General features: G+C 36.5%; 1 protein-coding gene across 2 annotated transcripts in view; it reads right to left on the bottom strand.

Annotated features, from left to right (window-relative positions):
* The window catches only part of dachs (unconventional myosin-IXb-like dachs), a 174,047-nt gene that overhangs the window by 51,494 nt on the left and 107,068 nt on the right, over window positions 1–15,485 (bottom strand). The window contains exon 1 of one of the 2 annotated variants that reach the window (XM_074172454.1): window positions 9,798–10,019. The exons of the other annotated variant lie outside the window; for it this stretch is intronic. Coding sequence (XP_074028555.1) covers window positions 9,798–9,888 — 91 coding nt within the window. The 5' untranslated portion in view covers window positions 9,889–10,019. Of the gene's footprint in view, window positions 1–9,797; window positions 10,020–15,485 lie in introns of those variants that run through there. 2 annotated transcript variants of the gene reach the window in all.

The raw sequence follows: 15,485 nt of genomic DNA, 5'->3' as shown, positions 1-15,485 counted from the left end.
TGAAATGTTTCCAGAAGAGGTGCTTATTAAAGACATCCTTCAATTGAGAGTTGACAAGCCAGCAACAGATGTACCTGTACCTGTAGATGTCTAGAAGTGGAGTTGTATGGTTACGGCCAGATCAGGGCGATAGGATAATCCTTAATATTCATCTCCTAATAAGTTCATTTGACAAATACATCTAGCTTCAGTCATGTGCCGTAACGATAACAAAAATAAGATTTCTTCCTTGTCAACTCATCTTGTCAGTTTTCATTTATCCGTTTCACAAAATAGTTTAATTCTAGTGCTTATCTGGTACAAACGGTCAGCTCAGAGTAAAAGCTCCAATGACGTCATAGAAATTTTGATCACACCTTTCAGTGATACAGAAATTTGACAAATATGGCATAGTTTTCGGCAAACAAGTGGCTGCACTGCGCTAACGAGGACAACGGCCAGAAACACGTGTCCGCGGTTTTGCCTTATTTTTGAAAGCATCAATGGAAATGCAAACAAGAGACAAGATTTGATTGTAAAAAAGTCATTATTTGAATTTCAATGAAATTGAATACAGAGTGTATTATTTTCAGGGTACTAAATACTAGAGACATTGGAAAACGTCCAAATATTCAACGCGCAAGCACCGCGAGGTATTAAATGATTGTGTAAATGTAGACAAATAGGTGAAGTATCATTAACAAAAAAGCGCAATGATTCTTTCGATTTCAAGATACGTAGCCGCAAAAACCAACCGATCTAATAATAGCTACGTGAGAACACGTTCAGAGTAAAAGTTAGTACAGGGAGAAATTAATATAGAAATAGTCAAGGTTTTGCAATGATTATGTAATGAACGAGTAAATCAATTCATTATTGTTGTCTCGCTGGAGAGATGCATAAATTGTATCGATAGGCCTGGGGTAAAAGAGAAATTATTCACAAAGGTGATTGCCGATAAAATATATCGAAAACTTGGTCACGAATTGGTAATAGTCGGAGAAGGGTGAGAATTTGTTGTCATACCTAGGCCGACGGAAAAGTTGATATTATTGTTTTTGATGTTGATTTTCAAGAAAACCAAAAGTAACAGTTCGGTTATGATAGTAATTTATAGATGTAATAGGTCTAGACAGTCTTCGCTGAGAGGGATCATGAGATTTTAAGACTAAAAATACAACAAAAATTGAGTGAAACAAATGAAGCAGGTAATTATAATACAGAAATATTCGAATGAGTTGGTAACAGTGGAAATGCAAGTGCTTCAATCGTAGGTACTGTAGTGAGATATGTGATTACTTTACAAACTTTTGTCATAAAAATCAGTTTTTTTTGCTTTATCATTGATGTTTTCTTGAAATTTCTGACTTTTGATACAATATCGAATCATTTCAAGACATTAATACATGATACCAAACATCTGAACTGTCACATGACGAGACTTGAACTGTTAGAAAGCAGGAAGACGAGCAGCACACTCTTGCCCTCTCAACTGAAGATCTCTCACCAAATAAGCTAATCGTTTCAGTTGAGTATTTGGCAGAAGTTTGAATAGGTGCTAGCCACACTAAATTATCGCGGGTTACAGTGGAGAGTCGAATAGACCCACTCACTTTGGACCCACCTACCCAGTTTTCAACTCATATGACTTACCTATTAAATTCCATTTATGTCTACCATTATTTGTTTACTTTTAGATTTATTTTTTTCAAGTTTTTCGGGTTAAATTGTTTATATTATAATAATCAAACAATAGAACTAAAAAGCAGATTCTGGGGATTATTCGTTTCCAAAGAGTTTTAAACCAATAACATGCTTGAAGTTGTATATGGACATCTTATATACTTTCAACTCATCCACATGTCTAACCCAAGCAGTACATAACAGAAATACGCGACGGACTGGGGCTGCTCATCGTTTTGAAGTTCAACTCAGTACACCCTGAGTTTCATTGTTTGAGAACTTTTTCATTCGGATAATTGCGTTTATGTGAAATACACTTCTTGAGTACGTTTTTCCAAATGAATTTAACCTCCAGCGATTCAAAACCAACGTGAATTGCTACTTTCGCACATGCACCCCTCTTAAAGCGCCTTAATGATTTTCCTGCAGTGCTTGTGTTTTGTCCTTGAAAAAAAGCTCAGAAAATCTCCAGGATATAACTGTGGTACCACTCCGGAGATGGGCCTGAAATACGCATGGTATGGAATTTGGGATCGGCAAATCTGCGAAAACTCACGTCAAAAACAGAGGACGATGCCGATTACGGGGAGGATGTTCAGCTCATAAATAGAAGTATTCTGCAGCATCTGGAAGTTTGAGAGATGTATATTCACCTTGGAGTGAAACTTCGCCATTCATAAATGGTAACCTCAATGAAAAAATGCATTGTGGCAAATATCAGCACAAACTTCGACAGATCTTGTCGGGAAAGAACAAAGTTGCTACTTCAAATATGTATGTCGTTTCGATATTAATCTACTGCTTGGAAGTGGTGAAGTGACTTAAGAGGAGATCTACCAACTTTACGTGAAGACCAGAAAAATGACGCATGTCGTTAATGAAAGTTTGCATTCTAAGTAATCCCAAACTTTTCCTGACAACAAGGAGGCGTGGAATTTGTGTTGGAAGCGGCTCCATTGTCACCGTCTGGACTCTTGATCTATCCCGTATCATGGATTTCGTTTCATAAACTTCGGAAAACAAAGACAGGGTATTGCAAGCAATGATTTTCAATCCTTGACCGTCAAAAATGTAGAGTTAGGCCGATTCATTTTCTCGAATCTTAGTTTACTGAATATATGAACGAGGATTAAATCATTTGCGGATTCATCCTACATCTACCAGCTTAACGAGGGTCCAGGCTATAGAGGAGAGATTGAATCTAGATATATATCAATTCTGTCTTTTTTCGTTCACGTTCATGATTTGTAAAAATTGATAAAAAAGAAAATATACTATTGCGGTGTTGCGACATGACGCCAAATGTTCTTAAAAGGCAAGATATGACACGCAAAGTGTAATCATTTCCAGAGAAATACGTTTTTTTTATATCGAATGAGTTACGACAATTCTGCGACAAATATTGATAACAGAAATTTGAACATTTGAGTTTTCTTTAGAATTTCACTAAGGTAGTGGTAATCTAAAGCGGCCTACACACGTTACGACTTTTCGTACTGCATGTTGAACTGCAAATTGTAAAGAAAATTGTACGACATGCAGTACAGCCATGTTTCATCCACACCTCACAACAACTCGTACTGCCGAGGTTTAGATTTCAATCTTTCAAAAGTCACGTCTGAAGGAAGTTCTTATATTGTTTATTTTCTTTTTCATTACTTCTTGAGATTCGTTTAGGAACAACTCTTTAAATTTTGCAAATAAAATATCGTAACTTGAATTTCTTTTTAATTTATTAGTGTAATCTTTTGATTTTTCATCCCACAGGCAGCTGTTTTCTTTATGTACAGCAATAAACTATTTCCAGAACGTTTTATTTTTCATATCCAATTTAATGATATGAAATATATAAAACCCTTTGCCTAAATGATTTGTTTTAAACGATATAAACTCGTAACTGCCGTTTCAACATGTTTCAACTTGTCTACAACCCTCACTCCAGACACGACCGTTGATACGATATTTTATGGAAGCTCCGTACTGCGAACGATTCGATGACCGCATACTGCAAAACACCCACTTTGCCTACACAAGTCATGATTTATCGTTACTGCGGCAGTACCGATGATGCATATCGTACTGCAAGCAGTACGAAAAATCGTAACGTGTGTAGGCCGTTTAATACCTATCAACTTAGCAGAACTACCCTTATTCGATAAATAAAAAATATATTTCATTAAATTTTACGGCAAGTTGCCTTATTGACTTATTGGCGGTGGCTTTCGCACTTTCAAAGTTCTCATCTTCGTTAAATATCGCTCCAATTCTTCACGATCTATGGGCCACCTTGAATCGTTGGACTCCGAGGACTGTATTTTGATTTCATGAAGGATTTCGACTTTTAGATTTTTCAAGTGACTGTCAGATTTCGGAGAGGATTCAGAGATGTCCGAGAAGAACCGGGGATTTACGAAAGAATTTCAGGATTTCGAAGAAATTTCTTAAACCATTGCAAAATTTCCTTTGAAATATTAGGAAATTTGAACATATACCCAGGGGTGTTCACCCTCTCGGTTCTTTCAAACCTGTGACAGATAATCATTACAACGTGTTCGAAACTTTCATATACTTTCAGGAATGTTTTTTGAGGCAACTCTAGGTTTAATGTAGGTCTTCCAACAGAAACTTCTGTTTTGCCAAATCACCATGGACGGATATATCATTCAACAACACGTGCAAACAATAAAATTGTTTTATCAAAATGGGTGTTCTGTTTGGGCAACCTACCGCGCTCTTTGTCCATTTTACGGTCGCCGTAATCGACCTGCCGAGGGAAATATTCGCAATGTGGTGGATACATTTGAGTCCACTGATTCAGTAAACGATCGACCAACACCCGTACGACCACGTAACGCAAGACCTGCGAAAACATTGCCGATGTCTGTGAAAGTATGCAGGAGAAACCGAAACAGTCGATTTTGCGTCGCTCACAAAAACCCGGCTATTTGCAAACCATAATTTGGCGAATTTTGCGTCGTGACTTGGGACGTGTGTCCGCTGAATGGACTCTGAAGCAATTGGCAACTGATCCTAATTTTCATCGAAAATTCATCTTCTGCGATGAAGCCCGTTAGTTTTTTTTTGAGGACCACAGCGGTCCCATGCCATCGGTCAAATTCATTCTGATTTTTGCGCCAGAGTCATGGAAAATTGGACGTTTCAAATGCGCTTCACCTAGAGAAGCCGTCGCGGACATTTGTACGATGTTATATTCCATACATAAAGGCATCAAACGAATAAAAAATTTCAATGATATCTCACACACACTTTGTTTCACTGTAATTTAAAGAGGAAACACTTAATGAAAGACCCTATAATAATTTTGTGAAAAAATTTGGTATATATATATGGACCATGGACCAATAAGAAGCACATAGAGTACTGGACAAAAGTACCTGGTAACAAAACACAGTAGAACCTTTATTAGGAAACCGTCCGAGAAAAGAACCGAAGAACTACTTCAATATAGTAGGGATCGGCTCAGAATAATTACAGGGTTACTAACCGGTCATTGTCCGCTTAGAGGACACCTGAATAAAATCGGGCTGTACAACGGATACATCAGCTGCAGATTATGGAACGAAGAGATAGAAACAACTGTACACATCTTATGCGGATGTGAGGCACTGAATCAGAGGAGGCAGGCAATATATGGACGTACGAAATTACGTCCAGAAGAATATGACGAACATCCAACACGGAACCTGTACAAACTAGTACAGGGAACGAGACTGGGTGTCATGAATGAGAAGATAGGAGAATAAACGCAATATGCCCAAGAGGCTGCACTGTTTTCTGGAGACTTGGACTAAATACACAAGTCAGACAGCTCCCAAAGTACCAAAAAAAGGTTTAAAATTTTTATATATATATATATATATATATATATATATATATATATATATATATATATATATATATATATATATATATATATATATATATATATATATATATATATATATATATATATATATCTTACTATTAATGTAAGTTACAAAAAGGATTTGAAGCTCTATGATTTCTATTTGATTATCTGCGAGCGTTTTCGACAGCTGGTCGTGCTGTCATCCTCTAGGCAGGCACTATTCTATCTGAACGTGTTATCCTGTTGTGTCTTTTTATACGGTCCGAACGCCTCAATACAGGTACTTCTGTTGCTTTAGGTAAATTTGCCTGCATTTGGATTACATCAGGTACTATTCTTTTTGTTAAATCTTCTCTAGGTTTATTGTTTCTAGGAGTGTATATTGTTTTGTTTTAACACAAAGAATAGTACCTGATGTATATATATATATATATATATATATATATATATATATATATATATAGATATATATATATATATATATATATATATATATATAGATATATATATATATATATATATATATATATATATATATATATATATATATATATATATATATCTTACTATTAATGTAAGTTACAAAAAGGATTTGAAGCTCTATGACTTCTATTTGATTATCTGCGAGCACTTTCGACAGCTGCTCGTGCTGTCATCCTCTAGGCACGACTCTATCAGAACGTGTTATCCTGTTGTGTGTCTTTTTATAGGTATAGGTCCGAACGCCTCAATACAGGTACTTCTGTTTCTTTAGGTAAATTTGCCTGTATTTGGATTACATCAGGTACTATTCTTTGTGTTAAAACAAAACAATATACACTCCTAGAAACAATAAACCTAGAGAAGATTTAACACAAAGAATAGTACCTGATGTAATCCAAATGCAGGCAAATTTACCTAAAGCAACAGAAGTACCTGTATTGAGGCGTTCGGACCGTATAAAAAGACACAACAGGATAACACGTTCAGATAGAATAGTGCCTGCCTAGAGGATGACAGCACGACCAGCTGTCCTCAAAAATATTAGCTTCCATGTTCGTCCATTGCAGTCTTCAAGTTTTTTCCACATAATTTCAAAGAATTCGAAACCCATTCTTTACTTCCTCCGCAATGCACAATGATTAGTCACGATCGTTTGTTTGCAGGCATGTTAGGTGTACACATTCTCGAACCATCAGTCCATCCTTTCGTAACTGTGTCGTGAGTGTCATACCAAGTTTCGTCCGAATAGAAAATTTGCCGTTGTTCTTGTCTTTATTTAGTTATTAGTTAGTATTTGTTACGCAATTCAACTATTCTTTTGCTTTCCGGAACTGCTTGACGTTTGTTTATTATTTAAATCTAAATCCAAGTTTCTTTATCCAATTCTGAAGAGTTTTGTCACAGCAGCTCACGTTATGGCCGGAAGTATTCAATTTCTTCCTTATAATTCCAGTTGTAGGACTTTCATTGCTTTTGTAACAGTCGTATATTGTTTTTTTTAATGATTTTATTAGATGAACATCTAAAGGTTTTGTTAATCCCGTATCACAACTGGTCTTGGTTTGTTTTTGACTATTTTACGTACAGTTGAGAAAGGAATTTCGGTCAAATCTGATGTTGCATGTAATAGTTTGTTTCTCTCGAAACCAAACCTGAGATGTAGGTTCTTATATACATTGAAACATACTCTCTGTGTTTCAATGCATCGAACCTTATTCACTGGTATCTCTTTTTCGCATTGTCCACCATCACTTTACAGGAAAAAAATCTGTGTTGTTATCACACTCGTTATTACTATTAGTACTTGTGCAAGAAAGCCACATTTTAAACAGATAACAGACATTTTAAGTAATTATAACTGCACCAATATCGAATTTCAACACTCAAATCGCAATCAGTTCCTAAACTGAACAATGATGATACAACGGCGAACTCATCCCCACATTCTATTCGTCACCGTAACATGACTTCAAATTTAATTTTATGACTCTTTAGCCAATCATAAAACTCGGTTAGTAAAAATTACCCAATACAAACCACCAATTCATCAGTCCACGTGGACTAGTTCGCAGCAGCATTATTTCTATGTATTGGTTTTTTTGGCCTTTGAGATGCCGATAGCTTTAAGTATTCACAATAAAGGTTACTTCGACTATACTATGGAATCTTGTGCAGTTTTACTCAAAAGCCGAAGCTAGAACAAGATCCTTTTCCTCACTCAATATTACCTATTCATTCCGGAAAACAAATTTCTCTTCCAGTATATTTCCATTTTTATTTTTATTAACAGACATTTAGAGAAGTTTTGAAGAAATAACAAACGCCATTTTCCGTATAAATTCTGATATAATTTGACACTTTTTTTTCTTTCTTAAGTCTTGGTAACTATAACGATTTAGGCAACTGAAGGAACATAACTTCGATTAAATAAATCAGAAGAATTCCAAACACAAAAACTTGGAATATGTTCCCTCGTCACCAGGAAAATAACTTAGTAGTCTGAAAATGACAACTAATGCGGTAAACTGCTCAAAATATTGTAAACATGTATGAAATATATATGTAAAATAGTGAACCAATTGTAAATATACTATCCAATGCTTCTGTTATAGCGAGATTAACAGATTAACACAAGTCATATAAACAAAACCTTTTTGGAAAATAATAAATATTGAATTGAAGGGGTTATTATTTTAGGAGTGACTAATTTTTGGGAAAGAAAGTATGTATTTTCTATAATGTTATCCAATTTGGTACTGAAGAGCCTTGGGGCAAGTGTCTTAAGGCGAAACATCGGTGAGGGTGACAGTGTTCCATGTAAGTGCAATTTATTAGCATTCATTCAAAGTAGAACTCATGTGAATGATATCCGATTTTTATTCCACAACGAATGTTTGAAATACAAACTGAGTAGAGAAAAGTATCTTCTGTATAATTCAGTGTTCATATAGAAGTATTTGTTTCGAAATAATTTTTTTCTTTCGTGTAATTCAATGTTTATATGAAAGTAGCTGTTTCAGGAGGACTTTCTTTCAGTTTGTGTCTGAAAGTTACTTCTTTGCATGATCCCCACATCCATGTATAGAGTTACTTATTTTCAAATTGATAACTTCCTTCCTTTCTTTGGAAGATTCCCTCATCCCTTTTTTTGTATCAAGATGGAGTAGTGAAAAGCCAAAAACTTTCTTTCCCAAAAAATATCTTTTGATTTCAAAAACAAATTTAAAATAAAAACAATTTTTTTACAGATTGACTTTTTATCGTCCCTTCTGTGGATAACTTTTTCGACTTTTGAATTATTGAAGCAAGTATATGTTAAAACAAAGATATCATCAAATGAGCTAAAATGTGAAATATCAAATATTGTTTGTCAAGTGTCAACTCTTTCGACAAATAACTGACAGTTTGTTTCAACAATAAAACAAAAAAATAGGTTTCATTCGGAGAAAAAGATTTTGGCCCAGCTTCTTTACTGGCCAGTTTCTACGTTCGCCACACAAAACATCACTTTTTTCATGTTATATACTATTATTATTCCAACTGCTGTCAGAATTTAAGCTTGTAACAGTTAGAGCTTAATAACTTTTAGAAATTCTGAACTTGACACCAGCAGTTGCTTCTGTAGTGCTGAGCAATATCACAACAAAACTCCCGAAGAGACTAATTAGTCCTTCCAATTCTTTGAACTGTATGACAATATTATTGTGAACCTGCTAAAAACAGTAATGAGAGTTACGTTTATTTTCATTCTGTGAAATATGGTTTCGAAGGTATTTGTTCAAATTCATTTTTGAGACACTTCCATTATTGAGAAGATTATTATAAACGTTGTTTTGTGAAATACGCTGTCTCTGTTTTACTTTCTATTACAATAACGAAGAAGTTGTATACGTCTGTCCTGGGTCCCAACAGGACAAAGGTCTATTCTGTGTCTCGAGATTGAATCAGAACAGAGTGTGAGTCCTTGTTTGTGGTTACCACGTTACGCCATTGACCATCAAATCTCGCTGATCGAGATAGACAAGAAAGTTCTACGGAAATTAATGGAATATCTTCGAAACGGAGGTGGGGATATCTGACACATTCACTGCGGTGAATAATTCATGATAATTTGTTTGATTTTAAAAGCAACCTCGATATGAATCATTCATGGCGAATTAGCAGAGGCATTGAGCAGAAATGAGACTGTTTTTCATGAATGACGTCCGAGACTCCGGGTCTGTACACACCGAGAATTTGAAATGTAACCGACAAACGCAACAAAGAGACCTCCGAGGAGACGTACCTTGAACCTTGTTCTCCGTCTCCCAGAACTTCTGCAGCTCTGTGAAATACTTGTCCAATATGAATACTTTGGACAGGCCTAGAGTAGCCATGTTGAGGTGTCAAAACATCGGCCATATTCCGGGCAGCATATCACAAGCACACACTCGCACAAAACGTGAAATAACAGACGAGAACAATCACTAAGAGGGTCTCCGGCGCACTGACATCGAGAGGCAAGTCTACCTGCGATCTGGTCACGTGATGCTCCCCGCTCACCTGTTATCCACCTGTAGTGCCTTAGAGAATTCGGGATATCATAGGACTAAGCGACCCTCGGACTAAATCTCGTTTTATATTTACATTTTGATCGTCTCGACGGGTCAGGTCGGCCTTCCGAGAAAACCTCGAAATGGACCACAAAAGTATGTTAATCGATTTCACATAATAGATACAGGAACCTGAAAACACATTCTGGTAATAAGTAGTAGTATAATGTAAATTTACAGTAATAATGTTGTTTGTAAATGTACCTATTATTGCTTCATGTGTTTGTACTGTATATAATGTAATATCTCAACGCATTACAGAATGGGGAATGTTCCTCCTGACGAAAATCAAGAAGTTTTCATAAAAGAGCTCGTAAACAACACATTTTAAACTTATCATTTCAACCTTATGACATATTTCATAATGACATATTCATAATGACATATTTCTGTTTACTTATGTTCCGAGTTCCGAGACATTCTATGACATATGACATTTTGTGCACCTAACCTATTTTCCTCTGTTTAAATCTGTTTAAAATCTGTTTTTCCGTTAATCAGCTGTCGCCCCCATACGAACGACAACTCTCAGAAGTTGAGACTAACCTCGTTAGTCGCTAAGGACTAACGAGGTCTTACCTTTTAACGTGTGATTCCTAACACGTTATAACAAAACCACTGTTGTTTATGTGGCTTGTGGAGGAGGTATTGAACTATAGTTTATATTTTGCCTTAATTGTTGATTTATAAAGATTATTTCCCATTTTTGAAGTAGAATATTTAGGTACGTATAAATTATTTCAACTTGATATAGGCGCTGTTGCCAATATGTGAATTAGAAACAAACCCCTTTGAAAATTAACACCCAACATTCGAAACATCAATTTGAATACTTTTCGAAGTGAATTTGAAAAACTCATGAATTAAACTCAACTTTATTTTGTTCAAATTTGCATTTGCTGTAATAACCCAAATTGAGGAACATTCCCCATTGAATGTAGAGGAGTTGCGATAAATAGTGAATTTTCGTAATTTTACAGTTTGTCTGAATGTAAATTTTAATCTTTTTACAAAATAATCTGTGATTTCACGTGAATTTTACTATTTGCGAAATGACAGTAATATATGGCTATAATCTGAAGAAAGGTTGGTTGGTTAACAGAATCAATTAAAAAAAAAAAGTTATTTTCTTGCAGACGTTTCGATTTTAATTAAATTCTTCTTCAGGGTTCGAAAAGTAGATTCTTCGTATTGATAATATTACTATTTTTACTTTATCAACACGAAGAAAATTACTTTTCGAAAAGTCAGCAAAAAAACAATTTTTATTTTAAGAAAAAATTGATTTAGTTACCCAACGCTAACCTTTCTTCACAAAAATTATTCACTAAACTAGTTAACTGAATATTGGCTTAATCTTCATATATTTTGAAGGGAAACTCCTGTTTTCAAACTAGAGAGATGAAAGCTGATGGCAGAGTCTGAAGGTCAAATATTATGATAAACTCAATGGTAAAAACCCCATATCGAATTCTATCATCCTTTCAGAGTTACAGCATGTTACAAATGTACATTTTCAAAAAGTTGATGTAACTTTTTTTCTGTCAAAAATTTCTTGTATCTAAGAAAACTTTTCCAAAGCACTTTTTCATGTAGAAATCATGTAGAGTTTCATGTAGAAATGGAATATTAATAGTTATTGATAGAAAACTATGTTTTAATGAAACACCCAGTATATTCCTGCATGTTTCAATAGAGCTTGAAATTACTTTTCCAAAGATGTAGGTTTTTTCATGTCGACTTCAAAACGCACACTTTGATCAAGTGGGCTTTGGACGACGCGACACAGCGATAAAACAGAAAAAAACTGTTCGGTAGGAGCTATTATATGTTGATAATTAAAACGCATAGTTTCAATAAAATTGATAACAATTTATACTATATTTTTTACAAATGAATGAAACTTCAACAATAATAATAATGATAAAGAACTAAATAAAATTTTATTCTTCTGAGAAGGTGTTCGAAATGTCCATCAGCTTCTCCTACACACAAACGACACCTTTTCTGAACGTTTTTTGCCGAATTAATTAGTTCAATAGGAGAGAGACGCAAAACTTTGCATCACCGTCGCTTTCAATTCGTATCTGGAATTAGCCGGCAATTTAAAAATATGATCTATCAACCTTTCCCAGAGGTAAAAGTTCATAGGCGCCAGGTCCGGTGATCTGGCCAGCCAACAGTTGGGTCCTTGGTTGGCTATCCAATTATTACCAGAATTTGCAGTCAAAAAATTGGTGGCAATTGCAGTGTTGTGAGACGAAGCCTCATCTTGTTGAAAATATATTTTTCTAAGTTCCAGTAGTGAAATTATAATATTTATAGTTTGTTTGCAGTTTCTCAAAAAATTTAAATACAACTCCACAATTGATAGCAGCATTTGACCCATGGGGTTTGCTAGATGAAATCAATCCATCTCAACTTAGAGATATAAGAGGTATACGTAGGTATTCATCCAGTATGCTCTAAAATATTAAAAAGGGCCTTGAAGTACAACAAAAAAATTATTTGAAAAAAATTCACTCTTGCCTCCAATGCAATTAGGATTTTGTTAAGGTTTCAGCTGTACTGATAATGACTGATGATATAATTCGAGCAACCGATAGATGTTATTGTACAATTTCGGTATTGCCAGATTTCAGTAGAGTAATTAATACGCTCAATCATGAACTCTTGATTGCTATTTTCGCTCGGATAGAAGTCAGAAAGTATGCTTTAATGGTTCCTGTTCAAATTTCCGTTTCCAACTCCTCGTTTCAGCAATAGCAATACAATTTGAACTATTTCCGCACATAGTTGACTGAAATACAGGTACCTATTTCCTGGCAAAAATATACGGATTCTTTAAGTTTCTCGTCTTTTTTGCGTGGTTTAGAGGTAATTTTGATCACCATTTCAGCACCTAAAAGTATTCTCTTCAGCACCTTAAAGTGTTCTCGATCCCCGTTATCGTCGTTTTTTGTATAATCACGATGTTCGCCCTGTCTTAAATTAGGCTCCAAGAGATTCACCAAGAGACTTCAATAGCCGATAACGAACGAAACAATAAATTGTATCCAACTCACCTGAAATTTAGATCTGAAATACTAAGTTGATGGATGTAGCCGTTACCAAAGGTAGAAGATCATCAAGAATGAACCTTATTGTTAATTATTGTATTGGTTTGAAACTGTCCGTATATTCGGACGAAACTGCAGTAACGTTAGTTACAAATACGCAAGTGGTATAAAAACATAGAAAGTTTTATTTCTCAATTTTCATATCAGCAATATCTTTATTTTGCCAATAAAAGTTGTCATAGGTTGTGAAAAATGAAATGACAGGGTCAAGCAAGAAATATCAATAATTCTCTATGTCACACATCAGGAGCAGTAATGTTATCAATAATATCTGCACTACAAAATTTCAAACGTGGGTTGGATGTTGGATGGGATACATATACCTACACAACATACACACACGATACACAACTTTTTTCTAGTAGCTAATTGCACAGATTTACATAAGCAATAATATGAAGAACTTGAGTGAAGCCTAAAGGCGTCCAAACTCTCAGATCAACGATCAAATAACTGCAATATCAAAATATAATAATAATAATAATAAGTGTCTACATGACAGAATGTTACTGGATACAGCCTGTAAAGTCGTCAGGAGTTCGGATCCCCTTTCTCTGCATGGTCCGTGACCATGAGAGAGCAGGAATTGAAGCATTTCTCCTTAGGGCAGCTGCTCGAGCAGCTGATGAACTCCGTATAGTTTTCGACTCTGAACGAGGTGACTACAACTCTGTCACCGAGTTGGAACCCGTTCAGCCAAAAGCTCAGATAAAAGCCGCAGAGAGATCACCTCACTTCTGCGGAGACACAGGGATAAGCCAATGCATGGGGTCTTCTTCAATAATATTGACGACCTTGGCTTATCAAAGCGCCTGACGTTCGCTTTTCTCAGGTCGAGTGGGCTGAAGTCGGAAACTGAGGGGTTCATCATGGCTTGCCAGGATGGTGTCTTCAACAACTTAGTCTGCCGCAGTCGCGTGATGGGTATAGAGGTTCCTGACACAAGGTGCAGGGCCTGCCGCGAGGCGCCCGATACCCTAATGCACTTGCTATCAGCATGTCCAGCATATGCGGTCTCGGCCTCTATCCATCGACATAACGCGGCCCTAAGAGTGCTATATTACCATCTACGGCACTCTTACGGTATTGACGAGACACCGGTGTTGCCCTACGCTCCGGGGGATATTGAATCCGTTGTGGGGAACGAGAAGTGCCGAATTTATTGGAACTATTCGTTCCCCACCCTCAGGCTCATACAAGCTAATAAGCCTAATGTAGTCCTTCTCGACCACCAGACCAAAACGATATTTGTCGTGGAGTTTTCAGCTCCTGGCGAGACGAATATCGTCAGAAAAGAGGAGGAAAAACGGATAAAATATCGAGATTTTCTCTTCGAACTCCGCATACTCTATCCAGATCACTCTGTCAAGATGGTCGTTCTGATTATTGGAGTCCTTGGTGGAATGATGTCTTCTCTACTCTCGAATCTCAAAATCATACCGGCTTGCCGCACTTAGGCAGAAATCTTAGCCGCACAGATGCAGAAGGCTGTCATTCTTGGCTCACTGCGTTTGCTAAGGGCACATGATTCTCGGACCCAATGATCACTTACCCCACGGTGTGGGGAGTGGTCATCGGTTGGTTATGCTGGCGCGCCCTCCCGAATGTATCGGGGCTTCGGGGGATAGGGCCTGACCAGCGCACACTACGGTGGAAAAAAAAATAAATAAATATTAATTTAATGATATCCACTCTACTATCGAATCTTAAAAACATGTCGACTTGCCGCACGAAGGCAGAAATCTTGGCCGAACAAATACAGAAAGCTGTCATTCTTGGCTCATTGCGTGTGATCAGGTCCCATGATTCTCGGACCTAATGATCACTCACATCACGATGTGGGAAATTGTCAATGGTTGATAATGCTAACGCCCCTTCCCGAATGTGTCAGAGCTTTGAGGATAAGGCCCGACCAGCTCACTCTTCGGGAAAAAAATAAAGAAATCTCTCCACGGCCAGTATCATCATCAATTCTGACATATCCGGGCATCGGAACTATCGGAAAAGAACTGAGTTGATGGTACAAATATGCTTGACTTTTAGAAATTACTCTACTCCTTTGAAGTAGTGATGTGACATCGGGAGAAACTGTATTGACTCGAAAGACCAAAAAAGTAAAATGATACACCTTCATGGAAGTTCGCATCCTAAGTCGTCCGTTCCACTGGTATACATTCCGTGGCAACAGGAATCCAGATCCTCCCCACTGCATCGTCCTTGAGCATTTCTCTTCAAGACAGCTGCCTCAGCGATCGATGAACT

This window comes from Leptinotarsa decemlineata, unplaced genomic scaffold (assembly GCF_025532065.1).
Source record: "Leptinotarsa decemlineata unplaced genomic scaffold, Ldec_3_MD MMD2_tig00000133_RagTag_RagTag, whole genome shotgun sequence".
Taxonomy (NCBI): domain Eukaryota; kingdom Metazoa; phylum Arthropoda; class Insecta; order Coleoptera; family Chrysomelidae; genus Leptinotarsa; species Leptinotarsa decemlineata.
This window is presented reverse-complemented; position numbering and strand designations above follow the sequence as displayed.